The sequence below is a fragment of the Rhynchophorus ferrugineus genome, unplaced genomic scaffold (genome assembly GCF_030347505.1).
Source record: "Rhynchophorus ferrugineus isolate W39M unplaced genomic scaffold, kcgeb_rfMv2 rfM2, whole genome shotgun sequence".
NCBI classification, from domain to species: Eukaryota; Metazoa; Arthropoda; class Insecta; order Coleoptera; family Curculionidae; genus Rhynchophorus; species Rhynchophorus ferrugineus.
Genome location: NW_027472581.1, coordinates 24,660,888 through 24,687,949, shown reverse-complemented (window position 1 = coordinate 24,687,949; position 27,062 = coordinate 24,660,888). Strand labels below are relative to the sequence as shown.

The 27,062-nt window shown below is 31.5% G+C and overlaps 1 protein-coding gene across 2 annotated transcripts in view; it reads right to left on the bottom strand.

Annotated features, from left to right (window-relative positions):
- Nucleotides 1–27,062, bottom strand: part of if (integrin subunit alpha inflated) — a 197,566-nt gene that overhangs the window by 142,710 nt on the left and 27,794 nt on the right. For both annotated transcript variants that reach the window (XM_076394397.1, XM_076394398.1), the window contains exon 2: nucleotides 1,469–1,596. In XM_076394397.1, the coding sequence (XP_076250512.1) occupies nucleotides 1,469–1,596 (128 nt within the window). The remainder of the gene's footprint in view (nucleotides 1–1,468; nucleotides 1,597–27,062) is intronic.

The window sequence follows — 27,062 nt, the reverse complement described above, 5'->3', positions numbered from 1 at the left end:
TTTTATGTTTTAAAGCCAAATCTTGGATCACTTCGTATATCCATTTCATTTCGAGGTCATCGTGCAGCTCTTCGTTGGTTACGTAGCGATAAGCATTGGTAATTAATCGTAGAACTTTGTTTTGGGTGCGTTGGATTACCACTTGGTTTGATGTTTTAGTGCAACCCCATATTTGCACCCCATTGATTGATAAACAAATCTGTTTGCTTTTAAGTCAAGTTGAGAGTATCTTCCGACTAACCATTATAGTTAATTGACTTTGAATGTAATCTGTTCTGCTTTTTGTCTAATATAATGTTCAAATTTAACCTACCATCGAAATGTATTCTGAGGTATTTAGATGATGATATTTTAGACGAAGTTATATAATTAGGTTTTTGTCATTTGGCCGCAACGCAAAACGCATGTATTGCTTCGGAATATTTTATAGAGTTATACACAAGAATCTTCTGCCAGACTTTATCGAAAGTTCGGGCTACGTCCAAGAATATGCTGAACAAACTTTTTTCTCTTCGTAGGCTTTTCTAATAATGTCATAAAACCTGTTTCTGTTTGTTTGTTCATAAAAGCAAACTGATATGCAGGTGTTAATTTTTTTCTAGTAGTTCTAGTCTAGTAGTTTCTAGTTTTAGTAGATATTTTGGATGACGGTTGAATGTTGATGATGACCTTTTCAAATATTGTACTTTATGGATATTAATTGTAGCTGTGAAATTGGTTGATTTTACTTCAATATATGATTTTCCAGGTCCGTTAAGAAGACGCGGAAGTTTTTTAGTCCACATTAGATTCACTTAGGTGTTTAATGATTAATGCATCAAGATATGTGATTATATGACATTTTATTCTTTGAAACAATTTTCTATCAATTATTTTGATTATTTACTTTATAAACCTAAGTTTAAGAAAAGCAATAGTTAATTTTATGATTACATTCCTTTAATATACATTTCCAAATTGTAAAACATATTACCCAGTTACTTATTACAGTTACCTAATTGTGTTCGTTATTGTTTTAATATAGATGCTAGAGTCAAATATCAATTTCAAAATAGTTTTATTCATATATTTTCTGTTTTAATATACAAACATGTATTACTTCCTTTATTATTCTATACTTCTGGTTATAACATAAAAGCAAAAAAAAGATCATGTATATTTGATGCTCTGAAGTTGTTATAGTTCAGAAAATAATCTTACTTATGATACTTTGTTATAATGTTCAGTGGTGTAGTAATTTATACTTATTAATATTTCATATAATTAAATGCAATGTAAAAATTTTAATATTAGTACTTGAGATAGTTTGAATATATTTTAATATTTTTTAAATATAAAGATATTTATTATTTAGATTTACCATTTCATTTAGGTTCGTAATATCGTTTTATGAGAATCTAAAGAAATGCTCAAATTTTTCTCACTACTTTCGCTATCTCGGTTGATATAGAAATAGTGTTCCTCTTACCTTCTCGGTCGAAAGGAATTTCTTCACAGGAGTGCTCTGCTTCAGGCCTACATTTATAAACCGCGCCTCCTCGTTGAACTTTGTTACCCTGGTACTGAGAACGTGCCTCTGGAGCTCCCACCAGTACCCTTAAAAGATGAAAAAGTTAGATAGAATAATGAATAAGAATCTGTCTATAACATAAAGCAAAATAATGAAAAATTGCGGAAACATCAAAATATAAAAGTATAAAAGATATGAATAATATATTTATATAATTATAAAATATGAAAATACAAAATTATAAAATAAATAAGTTATTCTTTATTAAAACAATTATATTTGGATACATTAATTCGATATGTATGAAGCATGGAAAAAGGTAATAAATATTCCAATATTGAAAAAGGAGACAGTAAAGGTTGTAAGAACTATCGAGAAATAGGTCCCCTATCAATCATCAAGAAAGCGTTCTGCAAGCTCGCGAAGAACTAATCCCTGCGAAGCAGGCAGGATTTAAACCGATTCGCACTTATACAGATAAGAAGTACGCACTATGTGGACGAACGTATAAGATGTAAAAACAGTGCTATAGGTATATTTGTTGGTTTACATTTTGCCGTCAATTGCCTACACAGGTTCAAGATATTTGTAAGCTTAAATTATTTCGTATGCGACGCTAGGTAAGTTTTGCTCTAAAGCCATATTAGAAATTATATTATTTGATTAAGATGCGACAATCTGTAAACAGTCGATCACAAATGAAATGTGAAATTGACCTTTTGGATGCAAAACGTAACGAACAGCACCAAAAAGACATGGATCAATATCAAACAGAGCAATCTGAAAAATAGAAGAGTAACATTGTCCGATGACAATAACTATACAAGTAGCTATATTTCCCAAGCAGACGTATTTCTTAATGCTCTGGCTAAAGCATTGCTGTGTTCCATATGGTTATGCGTGTGGCACTCAGTAGGAATATGTTCCACTATTAGATCTCATATCAGTTAAACCATCAGTATGTAGAATTTGAGAGAATAATAATTTGTATATAATAATATCAGTAATTTGTGCTCTATGTATTTTTTTTATATATAGGAAAATATTCTTATATGATTGTTATAAATTTACTTATTATGTTGTATTAGCAAGAATATTGTTTCTCTCTTAATTATACTAAAATTACCTGATTACAAAGAAAATTATTGGGACATGTTTTAATTTTTTATACCAATATATATTTTTTGTATAAAATTATAATATTTTGATCAGGCCGTATTTTGTTCTAAATTATTTATTATATCAAAACGATATTGTCCATATCATATAATATATAAATAAATCTGTTATGTTACTTGTCTTTTTCACACCGTATATAAAAATTACATATTTTCAATTTTTTTCAGAAGTAGATACATTATTAAGTATTTCCATAAAAACGAAAGCACTGATTAATTAAACCAAATGGCATCTATCATAACAACTGATAGACAGGCCCATGCTTGCTGAATGTGACCGGTTAATAGGATTTCTCGTTTACTCATTTCCATGAATGTGATACCTGGAACCTGCAATCTAAGCTTTTAAGTTTCTGAGATATATAATTATGAGCCAGCAAACATCTCTCTTTGGAGAAAAATGTATTTTTCTTTAATTTGTTACACTTTCTAAGAAAATTGACAAGAGGAAATTTAAATTTACAAAAAATACCCCAAATTCTCCTGCTATTTTCTGGTATTTTGTCTTAAGCCACTGTTGCAAGAGGTATGTCATTGTAGTCTTAAACAAATATAAAAAATAAAAACCAGATTTCTTTGTCTAATTTCGGATTTTTAGTTACAACAAATGGCATGCTTTACAGGAATAAACGAATTAATTTTTTGGGTAGATGTAGAAATTTTGATTTTAGATCCAACAAGTCACAATTCATTCAGGCTATATTTGTTGTGAAATTTAGTTAAATACTTCATAGATATATAAATAAATGATACGCTGAATTTGGATTTGGATTGGATTTGCTTCCTTAGAAAGTTGATTTTGCATTAGAAAGCAAATAGCAAGCAAAGTTTAAGAAACTATAACACATAAACAGTAAAACAGTAGTAAAACATATAACAGTATAACAAAATTCAAATTTTTACATTTTTTATAATAATCAGAAAGGTCAAAAAAAAAACGGTTAAAAAATCTCGTTTATCCGAACAGCCCTAATTTGGCAAAAAAAATGATTTTTTACTTTAATGCGATAGAAGAATGTGAGAAGGCTCTCAATACATTTCTAGAAAATCGGTTCCGTAGAAAATGAAATATATCAACAATCTCGAACAATGTAGTTTCGAGATAAACGGGTTTAAAGTTTCGTTTTGCTGGTTTGGTGGCACAGTGGTAAAGGTGACACGACTGTTGCGATAATCGCGGGTTCGAATCCTGCTGGGGCATGGTTGTAAATTTTTGTTTGTGATTGTTTAATATTTGGGATTGTTCTAGGCAAGAGCGCAAAATCCGACAATGAAAATGATCCCAGTCACGCCAGCAACCCACCGGCCGGATGTCTTCTGGAATTAATTCTAAGTTAGTCACCCGCCAGTCGGTAGGTTTAATGCCGAGCCCACGTTAACCTATAGGTTCAGTCCAGATAAACCCCTAGTTGGTAAAAGGAAACTAGTTGGTAAAATATATAGTTTCGTTTTTAGACACTGCGTCACTAAAACTGCTATATCTCCAAAAATAATTTTAATTTTGAAAAATCCTCGTGACGGCATATTCTCAAAATGTTAAGTTTTGAAAATATGACAAAAAAAACATCCCTTTAAAACGAAATCCTTAGATGATCTACCCTGTATATAGGCTGTCGATGATAGAAGATCAGTTCAAAAAATAGTCTAAACTAAAATAAACCTCTTTTAACTAAAAAACCTATTTTTTTAAAATACCGGTCTAGATCTAATAGATATAATAGATAGACTCCGACTGATTTGAAATTACAAAAAAGTAGAAAGCGTTAGATTTTACGATCCCGATAAATAAAAACATATCCGTCTTGTGAGGTCAATTCACGCTGAAGCATTCGATATATTTTCAATAACTACCTTTATGTACGGGCTCTGTACATGAAATATTATTGATGCTTTTCACGGAACGTGCTGTTGGAAATATTTAGAAAATCCTCTCGGCCGTGGAATGTATAAGCGGCGGAGGTTATTTTTACCAATTATTGGGTTCGACAGCAAATCATACGCGAGGAGTAACGTACACATATTTCTGTGTATCGTAAACGATGAAAATGCCGTAATGACCGGTTGTCGTCTATTTCCATTTCGATTTCCCCTTATACGCTTCTGAAAAACATCGAGTCTAATGCTAGATGAAAAAAGCTGTACACATTTAACCGTATAATGACCTCCCCGTCCTATATACACCGCAAAAAGATCCTTGTCTGCGACTTTTTTGGTACAAATCACATTTCACCTATGCCATTCATATAGTATCAAAATCAATTAATCGTCGCCAGTCTGTTAGGATCTATCGTTCGTTATTTTACGATCATCTCGGATAACGATTTGACGGGTACTATAGCTGATAATTATTTATTGCTGGTTTCTTTCCTCGAAGATATCGATGGTTAATTAGGCTTAATAGTAAGGAGTGTACGGTATATCGATTTTAAAACTAAAAAAGGTCCATCCAATTTTGCTTCCTTACTTCTTTTATTAGATATTCTTGGTACAAAATTAACAGACAAGCTATTTTATCTCAACTTGTCTCTATACAATTACTTTTACCTCAATTACAAAGCCAATTTGGACCTATGGGGTGTAAATATGGGGTTGCACTAAAAATTCAAATCAACTAGTCATTCAACGCTATCAAAACAAGGTTCTTCGATTGATTACCAATGCCTATCGCTACGTAACCAACAAAGAATTGCACCATGACCTAGAAATCAAATGGATTTGCGAGTTATCTAAAATTTCGCCTTGAAATACGAAAGAAGATTACTAAATCATACTAACGTGGAAGCAATACAACTGCTGGACAGCGCGCAGAATCTCAGGAGATTAAAGCGAACCAAACCATACGAACTTATATAAAGTGTATACCCTTAGTTAAACTATAGCTATAAGTTATTATAATGTTATAATTGAGGAATACATATTGATGGATTTTCTCGCATTCGTCTTGCTTGTGAATTAATCCAAGTACAAATGAAAAGTAGTAATAAATTAATTTTTAATTAAGATTCTACTAAGCGTATCTAATAGAGATGTTAATTTATAAAAAAAAGTTATTTTATAACTATTGTTCAATTGTACTTGTATTAATAGACAAGCAAGGCGAGTACGGGATTAATACATCAGTATGCACTTCCCAAATTAAAATTAAAATAAAACCATTGAAGTTCGTATGCAGTAGCTGCATCGCTTCCACGTCGCTGTGATTTAGTAACCTTATTTCATGTTTTAAAAAGAAATTTTGGATAACGTCTTACATCAATTTGACTTCGAGTCATTGTACAGTTCTTCGTTGCATAGTTAAGCATTGTAATTAATCGAAGAACTTTGTAGGCAGCGTTATTGTACTTTCTGGTTTCGTGTTTTAGTGCTACTATATATGCACCCTATCGGCTAAAAAAACAATTCCTTAGAATTTGAAATTCGGTCAAATTGATATTTTCAGTAGTTGGTAGTATCTTGTGATTAACCAGTACAGTTTATTGATTTTTATATAAGTTTAGTATGATGTTTCCAATTTAACCTACCATCGAAATGGATGAAGATAATCAGGTTTTGTCATTTCGCCGCAAAGCAAAATTGTCACGGTTGGATTTCAGTCCATTTGTGGATCTTGTTGGCGACCAAAAAACTCCGCTTTCAATTTAATGAGATAAAAAAAGAAACTTTAACTTCACTAACAAGAAATACTCGATTGTTCAATATTTGATACCATTATGATATTTCATTATTCATACGAATAGACATATATTGTAGGTCATTTCATCACCATGATGCTTAAGCTTATCATAATCATCCTGATAAAATTTAGATTCAAGTAAGAGGCTAATGAGTGTGAATATGACTTTCTTGTCCCGAAGTTAATGTTTAGAAATCAACTATCAAGTGTTATTATATAGCTTTGACATGAAACTGGAGTTTTGTTCATAGATCACCTCCACATTTGTAAAACAATAAATTTAGATTACTATTGCAATCTTCTACACCAACAGGATGAAAAATATTGTGAAAAATGTGATTTAGAGAGGAGACCTGCTCACACAATATCGCCACTGTCAAAATGAAAGTATTATTAAATATTTATGAGGAATTATTAAAGTACCAATGTTTTCGACATGCAACTTATACGCTAGATTTAACTCCTTCTGACTTCCGTCTCTTCTTAAAATTACAAAAATTAATTTGTAAAAAACGACTTCAAGTGAAAAGCAGACCTTTTAAAAACACTATAGTGATGGGATACACAAATTGAAAGGTTGTTAAAATAAAGGCAATTTACAACTCTTACAATGCATAACCGAGCATTGTCATGCAATAGAATGGTTTTGTGTCCGTTATTGCAATTGCTGCTGTATTTTGCAACATTAAACCCAAAAATAAAGTAATATTTGTGATTATATATACGTATACTACTATCCAGTCTGAATATAAACTTAAAGGTATATTCTAGAGAGTTAATACGTTAGAATATGAGAATTTATAATTATTTAACTATGTTAATAACTATAGTCTATTCACAGTTCTTTTGTACATACGTCATCAAGATGTCTAATGTATTGCCTGCCGCAATTTGTAAATTCGTTTCAGAATCAGACAATATTTTCCTTCTCATTTTATTATAGTTAAAAAGAGACACAATGCTATCTGATACGTTCGAACACGTAAACGAATGGGCCTGTCAAAGTCGTTCGGTTGTCAGACGTATGCAACATTCTTGAAAGCAGTAGTGATTATAAGGTTATAAATCTAACTTATAAACTATTGTAGCTATATAATTAACTGTAGTTCTTAGATGTAGTATAATGTTAAAATAAATTATATTCAATGACATTTTTGTTCAATTATTTTATTTAGATCAGAATTTTGTTGTATATCAAAGGTAAACTTAACTAAAACATTGCGACGTGTGGACGTCATAAATTTAGATGCCATATGTACAACATTGATATTCTAGTTAAATGCTAAGAAAACGATGAAATACTTAACGTGGAGATTATTAATTAACTAAAAGTGGAGAAAAATTAAAGCCATTTGATACCTCAAGATGATTATATATGACACACATACTTTTTTAAAACTGTAAATATGAGCACTTGAGTGAACAGTGAGAAATTTGGAATTTTGAATAATCGTGGAAGAATTATTTTTTTACCATTATCATAGAAGTGGTAAAAAGTCATCGATAAAAATGGCACATATATCCATATCCCTGATCAGTGTTTAAAGTTCTTTTTAATTATTTTTTTCCAACCATTATTATTAATTGTGAACTATTTGGAATTTTTATAGCTAAAGCGAGATAAACTGCAAAATAATATCAGAATAGGTAAATCGAACTTAAAAAAAAAAATTTATTTCAACCATCATCTTCATTGTAGCCATCAACAAATAATTACTGCATTCTGTAGACAAGACCAACAATAGGGAATAAGATATGTAAAGTCACCATTTTCCATCTAAGCTATTCACCAGATTTGGAAACTTCCGATTAGTTCTCATTAAAACGGAGTAAAATAAAGGCAAACTCCAAAATCTCTATAATTCGAAAAATAGTCAGTCGAAAGAAAAGTTTTGTATTTAAATTGATAATTGATATTTTAATTGATTTTAAAAAAATACAACTTCAAGGAAGATAATGATAGGAATCAGTTATTTTCTTGCCGACTAGACTGAGATTTACCTTTGTCCTTAACCTGACATAAAGTAAACAAATTAAATATTAATATTAATAAAAGTGTATTTTTATAAAGGACATTTTGAAGTCATCTTATAAAATATTATATTATGAAAATTTTGTCATAATAATTTATACAAAATTTCCTAAATATATTTACGTTTGACCGGCGTTTGGCTAATCACCAACTCGTAGGTGTATCTACAATAAACGGTGACTCAATATTTTGAACGACCTGAACGGAAACTTTACATGAATGCGATATTTTCTCGGTACTATTAGCGCATGTTATAAATTTATTTTATCAATCATCATCAACATATTACTAATCCCTCGAAATAATACCTTTAAAATTTACTGAGTATGTCAGATTTTTATATTCATAACTTACATTACTAATAAATATTTCTAAACATATTTATTTCTTAATTTTCTTAAAAGGACGCACTTTTTCTTATGTTTAAAGCTCTAAAATCATTATCTTATTCATTGTCAAGTCTTTATGATTCGACCATTTTTGAAGCTTTTTTTTTATTACTCTTCGTGAGTCCACAATCTGCCCTATTGGCAATAAGTATTTCTTCTGTTTATATTATATATACATGGCATGTAGAAAATCACTTCATTAAGCAATCTTCTGTATAAAATATTATCTTAATTAATTAGTCTTATTCTAATGCTTATTCTAAACTCTACATATATCCAGTAATCAGATCAGGTGGTGTTAAACGTTTTAGTCTACGCATTATCACGTTGCATATTTAGCTGATTAGCGAGTACATTGGGATGCACTGACACTCTTTCGAAGTACTTCACACAAACACGTTGGATTACACTCGTTATAGGTTCTAGAGGAATATCGCGTTGTATCACTTTATTTGAAATATAGTACGGAGCATCAACAATGGCACGCAACACCTTATTTTGGAACCGTTGAATGATGGATATATTAGATTTGCTAGCGGTACCCCATAGTTGAATTCCATATGTCCAAATGGGCTTGAGTATAGACTCATACAGCAATACCTTGTTATCTAATGATAAATTGGATTTGCGCCCAATGAGCCAATACATTTGATATAATTTTAGTCCTAGTTGTTTCCGTTTAGAGAGTATGTGCTTCTTCCAGGTTAGTCGTCGATCTAAATGCATACCAAGATATTTAACATGCTCTGCTTGGGAGAGTTGACGATGATTGATATTTACTGGTGGACATGTTCTTCTACGCAGGGTAAACGTTATATGCGTGGATTTTGATTCATTGGCTTTAATGCGCCATGTCTTCAACCATAATTGTATTTGCTCCAGGTGGGTTTGTAGGTTTATTGATGCTGTGACTGGATCTTCATGGGATGCTAAGATTGCTGTATCGTCTGCATATGTTGCCACAGTAGTTATTTTTGTGGTGGGCAGATCAGCCGTATACAGAAGATACAGTACTGGACCCAGTACACTACCTTGCGGAACTCCTGAATATATGGGATTTAATTCGGTATGTTCATCGCCTTGATTTACAATAAAATGTCTGTCAGTGAGATACGATTTTAGTAGCTGATAGTCCGGATGAGGGAGATGTTTCTTTAGTTTAACCTGCAAGCCCGTATGCCATACAAAAGCCTGAGATATGTCTAGGAAAGCAGCCGAACAATATCTTTTGGCATTTATTTTTGAAGCTGGGGATGGGAATATAACTCCAGACAGTTAAACCTGGATTATGGCTGATTTCCCGCTCTACAAACTTTCCCACACATCATTTTATGCAGATGGTACCGCTTTCTTCACAACCGGTTACTGTCCCGACGCAATGCGCAATAGACTCCAAGTACAATTGAACCAAGCGATAGCGTGGTACAAATTCTGGCGGCTTCAGATTAACCCGAGCAAAACTCAGGCTATTCTGTTCCACCGCAAGAAGGAGTTTCGCGCCTATTGCCTCCAAATCGACAAAGTCCCTATCCATTGGCTCCAGAAAGTCCCATACCTCGGTCTCCAGTTCGACCGCAGATTTCAATGGTCTGCCCAAATCCAGCACGCCATTTGCAAAGGTAATGGCGTGTACAGCCTATTATTTCCTCTACTCTGCAGAAAAAGCAAACTCTCAATCCCACAGAAAGCGACTCTGTATAAAATGCTAGTCCATCCAATCTGCCTCAAAGGAGCACAGGTGTGGTACCGATATGTCTCGGAGATACAACTTGACCTGTTACAAGTGTTCCAATCAAAAAAAGTCCGTGCGTTACTCAGAGCCCCATGATTTATGAGGAACGTCAACACACACCTCGAATCAGGCATCCCGTTTGTGAAAAGTTTCATAAACATGCTCAGTGTGAGGTTCTCCATAGGAACCTTAGCACACGATAACACATTAATAAAATCCCTACCCGTCCACAAACCCCGGTAGTAAACAAACTACGGCAGTCCCAGTCGTAACCCAGGGTCTCTGACGCCCGCAAGAACAAGCATATCCCGAACCTGAAGCGACATCAGCCGAAGACCATTTGGTTCTAGCTGGTCAACCTAGTAAACGAACAAAAAAACCTGATTAATATGATATGTTATTATAGAGGCTTCCATGTATTCGGATCATTATTAGCGTTGTCATGCAAGAATATGACTTTGCAACCATATGTCATTTCAACTTATTCAACTAACATTGATAAACATATGCAAATAACTGTTTGTTTCAGTATTTGCTGCTCGTAACAACTACATCATACTAATTCCACCTTATGCATAGCAAGACTTTATGGCCAGGAATATACTGCTTCTATCCTAAATTAATCCAGAATATGAATAACACATACTTAATACAATATCACAATATTTTCGGCTTGGTATGGTCGTAGAGAATCCACTGTTCCTCGCTAATCACAATATGCCCCAGAAAACCCCTCTTCTTAGTGTATTGAAACGGTTCGAAATGACATTTTCAGTCAATTCGTGAGGCTACCGTATTCTCTCCTTTTGGATCTACAGTTAATTCATCAACTGCTAAACTGTCTGAAAGTTCTTTGAGAGTTTAATCTGGGTTTTCGTCCAGTAAGTTTTGTAATTAATTGTCGTGATATCAACTCCTTGAAATAGTTTATAAAAGTGTTTAATGAGCTTCAGCAGCAAATTTCTACAAATAAACAACAAAAGTAATGAAATATCTGTATACAGCGAATAACTGAACTATATTGAATGGAAAATAATACTAAAACGTAAAAGTAATGCCAAAACCATTCAATTTAATAGTTAGGTATTAAACAACCTAACAGTTGATTACACTGATACTTCGAACTTTCACCAATTGATATCGCTGATCAAAATACATTCAATGACCTAATATAACACACATTTTGCGGTCTATAGAAAATTTGTTAATCTACTTAATCTTTATTCCGAAACCTAATATTTTATTTTAGCAACGCATAAGCATGGAAATGCTTTTCAATGTTTATAAAAACATTCTGAGCGTCCATTGCTGACACACAAATACCAAACAATGTAGTGTCCTTAATCATTATCTTCTTAACATAAGGTTGATATTTTCAACCATAGATTCCTTCAAACAAGGACCATAATGACCTAAGGGTACAAATAAGTCTCGTCCATTTGACGAAAGAAGATCAGTTAAGTAATGTAACGTAGAACAAAACCTCGGGAGTGCCAAAAAAAACTTAACCAAAGACACGAATTGAAACTTCAAACTGAACAAAATATCATGGGAGATATTGAAAATAAGATAAACCAAAAATAATATGAAAATGACAATATAAACTGATATAGATATATCTGAGTTGAAAATTGACAGCAAACTGGTGAAATAAGTAGTACGTAACTAATTTCCAAGTTTAAAGATGCAGAGAAATATATTATAAATTGGCAACAAAACCAAGGGTAACAATAATCATTTTCTCTTATTATTACCGATGATGCACAGTAACCACGCAAAAACGGCCAACTTAAATTTCAAGTTAATTTAATACCAAAAATAGTCGTGTGTCATGTCTCACCGCAAGATTATTCCACCAATTCGGTGTCTTGGCGATAATTCTTCAAAAGTGACGCATCTTTGGTTACTCTCGCATATTCCAGTGAATAATAAATGATCTCAACGATGGGTATTTAAATGGAATACTATCATCGGGTCAATTACCATTACTAATTGATTCCTATAAAGTTACAATTTATTTTCCTCGGATATGCAATGTTCCAGAACAAAAGAAATGAGAAAGTTTGGTGGTTTCTCACTGAAAATCAGTGATATTTATTTCTAAAAAGTTGTAAGAATTATTATTCATTGAGTATTGTGGTGAACGTTACAAAACAATACGACGCAATAATATTATATTACATTTGTGATTACATTAATTATTGTAATATATATATATATATATATATATATATATATATATATATATATATATATATATTTTATAATCTCCTCTTTAGCAATAAGAGTTTATCTGGATTGGACCTACTGCTTAATGTATATTACATTGTTCTACATGCAAATGATGGTGTAGATGACTTCAAACTAAAGAAACGTTGGGGTAAATAAAACGTATTGGACCCAAAACTCATAATTAATTATGCAGTTAACATATATTGAATTCGGAAAATACAACTCAATAGCTCCAATTATGTCCATGTTAATTTTGCGTTGCGGCGAAATGACGAAAACCTAATTATCTTCATCCATTTCGATGGTAGGTTAAATTGGAAACATCATATTAGATAAAAAGCAGAGCTGATCAGACTAAAAATTAATAAACTGTACTGGTTAATCAGAAGATACTACCAACTACTGAAAATATCAATTTGACCTAAGATCAGATTCATTTCACGGATGCCCATCATTCATCACATACGTTCGAATATATCCCGATGGTAGGTTAAACTGGAAACATCATGTTAGACAAAAAGCAGAGTAGATTAGACTCAAAGTCAACTATGCTCGTTAGTCGGAAGATACTCTCAGCTTGACCTACGATTAATTACTATTGCTTATCGCTACCTAACCATCAAAGAGCTGCACAATAACCTAGAAATCAAATGAATACACGAAATAATCCAATATTTCGCCTTAAAGCATGAAATAAGTTTGCAAAATCGCTGCAACGTGGAAGCAATACAGCTACTGGACAACACGCCGGAAATCAGAAAATTGAAGCGAATCAAACCACACAAACTTATTTACTGTATAAGTGTATTTCTAACTTTAGCTAAAGCAGTCTTGGTAGATTAGTTTTACGTTAATTTGGGAAATACAAGATGTAATTAATAAAAAAATATATCGAATAACAAACATAATTTATTATAAGGGGTAGAAACATATTTGTAGATATGTATTCCTGTAATTTGTAAATAAATAATTTTATGCAAAGTTTTGTTTAACTAAAATGGAGTGAATATTTATTGTTTTTTTAAGAAGCTTTATTTTATATTAATAACAGGAAAAAATAATGTTTCATTAGACTTGCATTTATATTTCGAACGAAAAGATGTCTGGTTAGCGTTCACCACCAAAACCAATTTGACTTTTAAATGGCTATTTTACATAGTAAAAAGACCATTTCTTTCATTAATTGGGCAACACCCAAAAACGCTATCGTAAATCCGAGAAGGTTTCGTGTCGATTCCCGACCAGAATAAAAATTTTGGCTCTATTCCAATCGAGTACACGAAACGCCGACTGTATGTCATGGGATAAATTGTTCGACAGTCGACTCGACTCACTCGTATGTTTTGACACGAATTTGGTAGCCTATTACACACGAATCTAGGCAAATGGAGATTATTATAATGAAGCTATTACGTAATCGTTTCACCAACGATCAACACAAGACAGGTTTTACAAGGTTAGACCGGTGATGTCTGTGCCGAAGCCATAAATGGTTATTTTGTGTATTCGCGATAGTATCACAGCCAAATATTACATTTTTTCATTAGTATTATTTTTTTACATAGTATATATCTAATAATATTGTATCTAATTAGTTTTAAAATGTTATTAACAAACCCAATCTTAGAAACAATATACATTTTAAACTGTATGTAAAAATAACAATGGTATTGTTCAACCATATAGTGTAATTGTGATATATAGTACTTTTGATGTAATAATTTGACCGTTATTTTTTATTTTTCTTAATCTCTTTTAATTTGGATCCTTTTGAGTGCATGTTTTTCTCTTGCATCTTTAAACTATATTTTTACGGTTAAAAAAAGAAATATTCTCTTAACAATTATCAGTCTATTTAGACTTATAAAGTGGCTTTAAAATATCATACAAATTTGTTACCAAGTTACGATTAAGTACCCATACATATCGCTATGAAACCAACGAAAAACTAGACGATGATCTCGAATTCCAATGGATTTACGGTGATATTCAAGATTTTGTCTTAAAACATGAAATAAGAAACACACAAACTTAAACAAATCTACAGGATAACACGCAGGAAATCAGAAGATTGGAGCATACCAAATCATATGACTTTTATAGTCTATAAGTGTTTAATCTTAACTTTAGCTTAAGAAGTTTAATTCAATTTTATTATGATGTATTTATATTAGCCTGCTTGTATACAATAAGGTAATACCAACCGAACAATGGTAATAAATTCATAGAAAAATAGAAACACTTTCATAAGTTGCCAATATAACAAAATGTTTAATTCCTAGAGCGATACAGGATTCTAGGAAAATTATGAAAAGTGTAAAACCACTATTCGATAAAAATACTACAAAGATAATAATAAACTGACTTCTTTTCAATATTCAAGAAAACATAAATATATTTATAATTAAACAAATAAAAATGATTTCAATAAAGGAAGTAATTACTAATAACAATGAGTATGATGATAGCATATGTTGAGAACGTCATCTATTCAAAGAAAACGGGTAAAAATAAATGTACAAGTATTAGAGAATTATTGGAAAAGGAAACAAAGAATATTATTACGTGCTTGCACATTAGCGATATTGGTGAAAGTGTGAAGAATCAATGTAAACAACAGTTAAACAACCTAAACTAACTGTTAAATTCGATGGTTTTGATATTTCTCAACACTCAATTCATTCATTCATTTCATTTTGATGTTCAAAATAACATTTTTAATATTCATTACTTTTACCGTCTGATTTTAAGAAATCTGTTGCCGAAAACCCAAGATCAAATAGTTTCAGAAACGTATGGTGAGGCTGTTCTGTCATATCCTAGTATTCGGTTTTAGTTTCAACAATTTAAAATCATTGGTGATTTTAATATTAGGACAATGACATTGACAAAGAACAAGTCGAGGCGAGAACAAGTTAGTAGATGGTCTAAAAGAGCCGTTAGCATCGATATCGACACTGGAATGAAATATTCGTCACCAAAAAGCCTTGAAATGCATTCGTCATTTATTACAAGCATCTGAAACCGAATTAAATGTAAGTAAATTTCTAGCGACGTCAGTTGAACAAATTCAATGATGTTTTGTTTCAAAAAACAACCAGCAATAGTGAGTAACAGACCCAAAGTCATCCTCTTGCATTACTACGCTCGGCCAAAAGTTTCAGGAGTTTAAAAATAAAGGATACGGTGTGATTAATAGCGATTCATTCACCATTAACCACAATATTTGATCAATAAAATATTGTTCTGTTTTTTTGAATAAATGCCTCTTTATAGGAAAAAAATCACATATAGTTTATTCGAAGTAATTTTGTACATACGTCATCAAGATGTTTAATGTATTGCCTGCCGAAATTTGTAAATTCGTTTTAGAATCAAACAATATTTTCCTTTTCATTTTATTCTAGTTAAAAAGAGACACAATGATGTCTGATAAGTTCGAACGTGTAACTAACCGGTCGTCAAACGTACGCATAATTTTTCAATACAATAGTGGTAAGAGGTTATAAACTGAAAACGTTATTTTAATGCTTTGCTTGTTTTGATAAGTTTCAAATCGCTGCTTATTATTACTCCAATCGAAAATAACGAAGCCAGACAGAACAGATTACGTCTCTAATCAGTTACTTTGAACAGCATAACGATATAATGGAGGCCATCTCTTGCCAGTAAAATTCGTTAGAGAGGTAAGCATTTTTACTGTTAAATATTAATTTGCTTTAATACAGTTTTCAAAAGCATAGAATAAAATGAAGGAAGAATTATTATTTCAATTTATGTATTTAGATGAGACATAGATATTTCAGAATAGGTCCAATATAGCCAATGGTCATCATGGCAAGATGATAATAAAAATAGTGTTATGATAACAAAAAAGTTTATGGAAAAAGGTAAACGTTGGAATAACATTTGATTAGGTTTTATTAGTCATAACATTTATTAATAATTCATTGAAGATATATTAAACTTCATGCTGGAAACAGGAATGTACTGTACCGAAGGACACAATAACTAAGCATAGAAGGTAAATATGCTCTATAATGAAAGTAAAATATATTACTTAGATATACAACTGTTAATTAGGTGGATTAGGCCTCCATAGGAAACAACCACATGAAAAAAACGCGCCTAGAGCTCGAACTCATAGGTGGTATGGAAAAGAGTTAAATTTAAATATAATAAAACACAATCCTAACCTACAAACTATTTTAATTGCGTAATTAATTGTAGTTTTACGTCCTTGGTTAATATATGCATTAGATTAACTATAACATTAAAATAAATTATATTTGATAACGGTATTTTTGTTTAATTATTCTATTTAGATTAGAATTTTGTTGTCAAAGGCAAACTGGACTAAAACTCACCGTTGATAAAGCAACATTGTGATGTTATGACGTCACAAATTTAGATGACGCATGTACAAAACTTCTTTGGATAAACTGTATATACAAACAGATCTATTAGTAACTCGTGTGACGATGGATATCATCCATCAATTAGCTTGATCGGAAATTTCGACAAAAGTGCGTTCATGTCGTGGCTTTTCGATCAAGTTCAACATATCATAAACGTGTAATCGTTCACGGCGATAAAGCGGAAATGAAGCCGTCAAACTGTAATATGGAACATGCGTGTTCCATTAATCATTGGGCCTTTTATTGTAACGAATTTTTAGAGCCTTAGTGGGGCCGACTGGCGAGTGATTATTCGAATTTGTAATCGAAACAAAGACCTTTTGATTCCGACTTGCACAAAGTCGGATCATCTTGAAATAACACGTGAGACGGATGTTCATAAATAAATTAACAATGGTATAAGTAATTTCTGTATTTATGTTACTGATAGCCTGCTGAAAATGCTTAATTATTCTCATGTTAAATATTTTTTCTAATTCGCATAATATTTAGATAATATTTTATTAAAAAACGATAAATACTAAATCGTACGTATATTCATATTAGTTCACTGACCAATTTATAATGAAAAAATTAAAATAGTTCAATATTGGAATTAAAAAGGGTTTGTGGAATATCTCCTTCATTAATTGACTTGTCTTCGTTTGCATTTCTCTAAAAACCTTTGTAACAATTTTTGATTGAAATTGAAAATCGAAAATGAAATCTCATGTGGAACTAGTATTGCTTTTAAAACAAGCTATTTACTGATTATATTTTATGTATGCGATTCATTAATTTTTAAGATAATATAATATAACGTATTTAAAATTACCAAAACATTAACATTTAAATATCTCAGTAAAATATAACACAACCAATAAATTCGATACGTAATGTTGATTAATAAATGATATTGTTATAAAAATAACAAGCAGTCAGTATGCTTTAAAATAAAAGGAATATCTTTTTAAATTCGATCTAGAAAACTACTCAAGAAAATAAATAATTAATATAAAAATACTTTGAACGGATTTAAATTATCTAAATAAGTATAATAAAATAATAATAGGGTTTATATATATATATATATATATATATATATATATATATATATATATATATATCTTGACATATCAGAAACAGAGATCACTACTAGAACCATTCGATAGACACTATAAATAAGGCCATCACAAATAGTCCAAGGAGGTATGGCTAACAATTTCACCAACTCAAATTAGACTCAACTTAGTGAAGCCTGTTGAAAATAAAATAATTCTAGTATTTCTAGATGTTTTAGTATAATTAATGTCCAATTCTCTCAATCCCTAAGATGTACTAGTACTAGTGTAAAGGTTTATTTTAAAATAAATTAAGTTAAAATGAAATTACTCTAATAATAACGATAGAATATATAAATAAATAATTCCTATAATTATTATAAGTTTTGGAAATATATAGACTTTAGAATCAGCTTTAAAACAGGACCAATTAATTAAAAAAGTATGTTGTACTGGAGATCACTTAATGGAGTAATTTCCTACATGCCTTGTATATAAGCCGCCATAAGTCGCCCGGTTGTCAGACGTAATTCTTGAAAGCAATAGTGCTAAGAGATTATAACTATAACCTATAAACTATTGGGATGTATAATTAACTGTAGATTTTTCATGTAATATAATATTAAAATAAATTATATTTGATAACTTTTTGTTCAATTATTTTATGTAGATTAGAATTTTGTTGTATGTCAAAGCCAAACTGAACTAAAACTTTTTTTTTCTACATTTTTTACAAAATAACTAACCAAGGGTTATAGGAGTAAAAACAATATTGTTTAAATATAAATAAGACATAAATATAATAAGGTATTAATAACTATCTATTTATATTATCTTCGTTATTTCATGAACGACGCTATAGTGAACTAACCTGTTACTACTGTGCTTATTATAAATTGGCAACGAACCTAAATATATAAAAATACAATATTAACTAGATAAACTTTTGGCAAGTTGAATTACGAGAAAGGTACCTCATATTGATAATAATATAGTAAAAATATAGGTCAACATTGTAAAAAATAAAAATAAAACATCTAAAAATAAACAAATATTTTTAAAAAATTAATGTAAAATTAAAATATTAACAAAACTGTTATGTAAATTAACATAACTATTAAATTAAATGGTTTTGACATGAGTAAGGAGCGCTAGATACCAAGATATAGCGAAAATCGAAAGAAGAAAGTGGAATGTTGCAAGGTGCCAAGGGAGAACCTCACACTGAGCGTTTCCCTAAAATTTGTACCTGGTATACCTGATTTCAAAATAGGTGTTCGCGTTCCTCACAAACCATGGGACATTGAGTAACACCTGGACTTTTTTTGGATTGGAACACCTGAAGTTGTGCAAGTTGTCTCTCAGGGGCATACTTGTACCGCACCTGTGTTCCCAAAAAGCAGACTGATCGAACCAGCATTTTTTTTTCGCTTTCTTGGGATTTGGGTGTTTGCTTTCTCTGCAGAGTAATGGATATGGGAGGATATAGGCCATTGTCGTTACAGATAGCGTGTTGAATTTGTGCTGATTATTGGAACCTGAGGTCGAATTGAAGACCGAGGTATGAAACTTTCTAGAGCCGGGCGATAGGGACTTTATCGATTTGAAGGCGATATGCATGAAACTCGCTCCGACGACGGAACAGAAAAGCCTGAAGTTTGCCAGAACTTGTACCACTCGATCGCCTGATTGAGTTGGACTTCTTGTGGAGTCTGTTATGAGTGCAATCAGAACGGGAGTGGGAAATGTCCATGTCCAAATTGAACAGGGTCAAAAGTCATAATTAATTATGCAGTTAACATATATTGAATTTGGAAAATACAACTCAATAGCTCCAATTATGTCCATGTTAATTTTGCGTTGCGGCGAAATGACGAAAACCTAATTATCTTCATCCATTTCGATGGTAGGTTAAATTGGAAACATCATATTAGATAAAAAGCAGAGCTGATCAGACTAAAAATTAATAAACTGTACTGGTTAATCAGAAGATACTACCAACTACTGAAAATATCAATTTGACCTAAGGTTAGATTCATTTCACGGATGCACATCATTCATCACATACCTCCGAATATATTCCGATGGTAGGTTAAACTGGAAACATCATGTTAGACAAAAAGCAGAGTAGATTAGACTCAAAGTCAAGCAACTATGGTGGTTAGTCGGAAAATACTCTCAGCTTGACATACGATTAATTACTATTGCTTATCGCTACGTAACCATCAAAAAGCTGCACAATAACCTCAAAATCAGATGGATATACGAAGTGATCCAATATTTCGCCTTAAAACATGAAATGAACAAACATGACTTCTTGTGGAGTCTGTTACGAATCTAATCAGAACGGGAGTGGGAAATGTCCATGTCCAAATTGAACAGGGTCGGGGGTAATGGAGAACCTTGTGCAATTTCTGCGGATATTTACTTCCGGGAGGAAACCGAGTCACCAATTTCTATTTGAAAGGACCTTTCAAGTATGAATGAATTAGGGATGTTAGGTCATCCGGTAAACCTATTTTTTGGTTTTGAAAATTAGACCATTATGCCACAATTGGTCGAAAGGATGGCTCCAGCTCTGCGACCTTGTAGCGACCGCTACAACCCTTTAGGAGGCCACCACGTATTCACCTACACCAAGTTCAAAGGCTGGCAACGCTGGTGGATTGGTACCATGCGGTTCCTGGCTATAAAAGACCACCACGACGACGTCTCGTTCTCTTTTCTTTACTCTACCCCCTTGTAACAGTACCACTTCGTGCTTCCATACTTCCTTTACCTAACCTAATATACTATCAGTTCTCCCCTCGACTACATGTATCAATTAAAATCGAAATAAACAAATATTTATTCAACCAGTGTTTTCAGTTCTCGTGTGAATTCCTTCCACAAAATAGTAATGAGTGTTCGGACAAACAATCGCATCAACAACCACACATTCCGACTGACCAGACAAACATTCCTACATCTTCACGAAGCACTAAATAGATACCAAGCATTATAAAATACTCAGTTCAACCTCTGTTCATTTCTGATTTATACTTCTTATTCCAATTTTAATCAAGTGGACGTTAATGGTAAAAAATAGTAAAATAATGAATTTATTGAATATTTCGAAAAGTACAATCAAATAAAAATGGGCGGCTAATTGAGATTTTGGTTGCTGTACAAGTACAAAACCATGACCATATACTTGGATTATACATACATTATTTATGAAAATATTAATTATAGATTTACCATTTTATTATTACAGCTCTGGTGTTATTTGGTACCAATCACTACATAGTATAAAACAAAGTCGCCTTTTCTGTCCCTATATCCCTATGTGCGCTTAAATCTTTAAAACTACGCAACGGATTTTGATGCGGTTTTTTTCAATAGATAGAGTGATTCAAGAGGAAGGTTTATATGTATAATACATGCATAATATACTAAGGCAACATTGCTAATTTTAGAGGTTTCTAACGTGATGTCGTAAATTAACCTATTTTTTTAGGCTTATTTAGCAATTAGCAAAAACGCTGCCTAACCCTACGAGTTAGATCAAATTAATGTACTACAGTATTGTACACCATAAAAAGGTCTACAAAAAAGTCCGCGATGGTATATGTTTATCTTTTAGGGGTAACCCACATTAACCATTTTTATTGTTTACTTTTTACGTGAGAAAATGGCTTATTTACGAAGCTATTTTAAGCAATACGGCATTAATCCTTATCGAATTAAGTACCTTAAATATAGTGTGCAATTAATATAGATCAATATGGTTCCTTACAGCATGTAAATTAAACAAATATTTTCGGAGATATTACAAATTTAAAATTTGCGTTTAAAAATGTGTAATGTAATAAAAATTCTATGAATTTAGATATTCCAAAGATAGCAGGAAATCTTCATAGTAAGTATAGGGGAAGAGGAATTGTTTTACTCCAAATTTAATGCGTGCAGGCCAAGGGCAGTAATGAATGAACCAAAAATACTGGATCGATTTTAATCATGTTTTCATTGAGTGACATAGGCATTATATTTTATGCCCGTGCAAAGTCGGAGCGGGCCGCTATGTTTTTATATACAACGTTCATATTTTTTCTGTAGTGTATTTAATTTAGTATCAGCATTGCACCCGTGCGAAGCCGGGGCGGGTCGCTAGTAATACATAATGAGAAACAGTCGTAAAAATTATAAATTAATCACTAGATATTTGCAATTATAAAATATAATATAACAAACTCGATAACGCTACCGTGACCGACATAATCAAACAAATCGCGAAACGTTGTCGTTTATTTGTTGGACACGAAAACACATAGAGCCGAAATAAATCCTCGATAGGTAAAGGTCAGCGAAAAAACGCATCTGGGCTTCTTTTATATCGGCGATTTTCCACGCTCTGCAGCGATTAAGGAAATGGGCCTTCGTCTCGAAATAGCGGATGGGTGCGCCGGGCAAATTGGGTCGTCGGACCTCGAATCGGGTCGCGCGTACTTATTTTTACGACCCTAATTTCCTGCAGGCAGCCGGGAAAAGGGCGACAACTTAACGTTCGCGCCGCTTAACGACCCTGACTATCTTTCATATGAAACGCGATAACAAACAAAGGTACTGTTGACATGAAATTAATGAAAATCGCCTGGGATGCTCACTTTCGTAATAGTTCTAGGAAAAAGTACTTCTATATTTTAGAAACACATAGTAGTGATCAACTTAATCCTTAAATGGATAGTTAGTAATATTATAAATAATCAAATTATTCAATGTTATTTTGTATTATTAGAGGTTTTATTGATACATCTCCATAAAATATGACTAAATGTTGATTCAGATATAATTTCTTCATATTTTCATATGTTTTTGTGAATATTTGTTTGAATGTTTATATAATTAAAAAGTACATATAAAGTTGACAGTAGTTTAACCTTATATTAATACTAAAATTATGTATTGAAAGTAGTTGAGCCAATGTGAAGAAACTCACGATTTCTCTAAAAATAACATATTTTAAATAATACGTTTTTTTATTCAATAATGGTTTTCCATTTTGCCGAAATCTTGACAAATCAATTTTAATGAGGAATATTATGTTCAGTCAAATCATCTCTTATTTCTTGTATGCGTTACAGTTTTGGCGCTCATCTGAACTAGGTATAGTCTATTCAAAGTTATTTTGCACATACGCCAATTTATGACATCAAAACGTCGCAATGTTGCCGCATCAACTTTGAGTTTTAGTTCGGTTGGGTTTTGATATACAAATAATTCTAATCTAAACAAAATAATTGAACAAATATGTTATCAAATATAATTTAAATTAACATTGTAGTACATCTAAAACTACAGTTAATTATACAGCTATAATAGTTTATAGCTTAGAGTTATATCACTATTGCTTTCAAGAATTTTGCATACGTCTGATAACCGGGTGACTTTGACAGGTCCATTCGTTTACCTGTTAGAACTAATCAGACAGCATTGTGTCTCTTTTTAACTAGAATAAGATGAGAAAGATAATATTGATGACGTATATACAAAAAAAATTGAATAGACTATACTATAACTTTGGATCATTCAAAAAATTTGTGTTAAAACTAAATTATACGGTTTATATTGATTGATGTGCGAATTGGATCACTTTCTAAAAATTATTTGTTTTAGCCTTTAAACCATTTAAAATTAATGATTTGGGAATGAATTATAGAAGAAAGAAATAATTATAGAAGCCACAAATAAAATCCTGACTGAAAGATCATCAGAGATGATGAGAGTTGACATTAGAGGTATGCACCAGAAAACAGCAAGCAAGTGGAACACTCACCATACAGCCCACCACAAACAGCACTGCAGCACAAGTGTTGAATTTTAAGACAGTTTGGGGCACTAGAATTTTAATTTCGAACTTCTGAAACGTCTGTAAGGGGATTTATATAGGAAAATTCTCGGAAATTAGAGGACATTGGCGATCAGACGACTAGCTCCGTCATTAGGATATTATGACCTCTGGTTATGATCCTGAATGAATTGCTAATTGACCTTTCAGGGATATAGGATATGTCCCTCCTTCCTTATCCACCGGACTTAGTCCCGTGCAATTTATTTTTTTCCAAAACTAAATAAAAACCCAAAGAATAATCTAACATCTTCATTAAGGATAATATCAAAGTTGAGTATTTCCAAAAGGATTATATTTTTCTAGCTTTTGCTTTATATTAGTTAATGAAGAACATAATTAACAAACCGCTAATTAGATAATTTCTATTATAATATAATTGTTATCACTTTGATATAGCTTGAGATGCCAAACCCATATAAAAAAAGGACATGAGGAAAAATTGGGAGTAACGGAATAATCGCACATTAAAGAAAACGTTATGGCGCTCAAAACAAAGTTCTTCGGAACATTGAACAAGCCATTGTGTATAGGAAATAAAGACATCCATCGTCATTTAAATATATGTAATTCAAATTAAGATCAAGTGATTTAGGAGCTCACATTAAAAGAGATTAAAAAATAATGAAAATATGTACTCGTTAATCACTAATAAATGTTATACATATTACACCTACATGTTTAAATATCAATAACTGAATAATCTATAAATATAATCTATAATAAAATAGGTAAATTATTGGAATTCAACATACAGGTAGAATAAAATTATAGAGATTTAAGTTGAATAATGATTTTGCATTATAAATTTTTGAATACCCTCACGGAAGTTTCCGGAGATCTGGTGGTGTGTGAGAAAATATCAGAAGATATCAAACAAATTGAAGCATAACCTCGTTAGGTGACAACGGTCATCTAACAATGAATATAACAACTGAATTTTATACATGCGTAGTAAAATCATATATAACATTATCATAAAATGTTTGGAACCCAACATACAGCTAAAGGTTTAAAATAAAATTATCAAAAATTTACCCCTTACCAAGACAAGAACGTAAATGATTTTTCATTATACATTTCCGAATGCTCCCGCCGCAGTTTCCTGTCAAACCAACTGCTCGATTAATCACCATGAGAAAGTATTTGTATGCTATACGTATAGGAAAAAAAACGAGAAGAGATGCAATGCATTCCGTACAAATTTTGGCGCTGTACTGTTGTACAAGGCCGCCATATTTGGTCCCAGCGAATTTGCATCGAACCTTCCTTTTCTGGTGCCGTGGCTTGGCGTTATTTTCGTCGTTGCAGTCATGGGACGCAAACATTTATTTACTTTTGGGCCGCGCATAAAATTCAGCAACAATCGATTATTCCTCTATACTTGAATGGAACGAGATCTACCTATATGGAAACCTCACGACGATTTGATCGCGAACAAAGGTATTGTTGACAGAGAAGGTCTCATTTTTTAACAGAAAAAACAATACAGTGCTAATGGTTATGATAATTTCGTTTTGAAAAAAATATTACAACCAAAAAAAAGTTATATTGATTTTTTTAACGCATACCCGATTTCATTTTGTAAGAACATTTACTTCTTAATTCCTTTAAAGCCCTTTTAACCATCTTGTATCGCGGTATTTTAATTAAATTATTCTTGAGTGATAATGAGTTTAATAATTGTAATTTGTATATTTATATAAAGGTCAAATATATTCACTAAATCGAAAGAAATAAATCTAAATCTATAATCGAAATTATTTGTCCCATTCAATATAGTAGTGGATGCAATTATGCGAAAAGTATTCAATATATACATATATATATATATATATATATATATATATATATATATATATATATATATATATATATATATATATATATATATATATATCATAATATAATTAAAGATATGCCATCCAATATAACAGTATAACATTCTTGACCAATCTAGTATGGGTTGAAAATTAGAAAAGAAAAGACAAAGTGTTGACAACTTGAAAACAGTACCATTTACAGATGAAGTAACAAGCCGAGGAGACTTGGCTTATCTAAGATGATACAAGCAGAAAGTAATGTTAATATCTATATATTAAACGGCTTAGCGGGAACATTGCCTCTCTTTTTTAGGAAAACGGATCTGGAGGCGTGAAATTTAGCACGGTTAAAGCTCTCCGGTAAAAAAACAATGTTTTGTACCTCTTGCTTTTTGAATAACAATCTTCATCTTACAATTGTTTCTATTTTCTTCTTTAAGGTACTAGAAAGAAAAATACAAAAGAAAAGGTAGAAAGAAACCAGAAAGACCTGTTGCGTTTTATCATGTAGACAACACTCTGTAGTACGAGTAATCCTGTTTTATCTTGAATTAAAATTAGTAAACATATATTTATATATATATATATATATATATATATATATATATATATATATATATATATATATATATATATATATATATATATATTAGTGATGACTCACGATTAAATTACTCTTTAAAACAAGAGAAAGTCGAAAAAATTCGCTACAAAATGAGTTAATGAATATTAGCATTTGGTCAAATAATAACTCACTGTTGAAACCCCAATTAGTCAGTTAATGTTCGTGAAAAAGTGTGACTAATTTTTAATAGTTTTTTAAAAGAGTTTATTCAACGAACAATTCAACAAAATTGTTGAATGGTTAAGAGAAAAACTAACCGCCGACACCGACTTCAAATTGATTTTTATTTAGTTATTACAATGATTATTACGTACATATTTTATTTTAAAACATTTTTTTTGTGTTAAAGGTCTAAGTTTGATTATTTTTTACATTTTAGTGAGTTCCTTATTTATTTTTTGAAGTCGGTTAAATTTTTTTTGTAAAAATATTTTATGTTTCCCTTTTTACTGTTAAATATTTACTCAATAAATTACGCAGTTGTTGTATTAAGTATTACTTTTTTTTGATCGGAATGGATCGT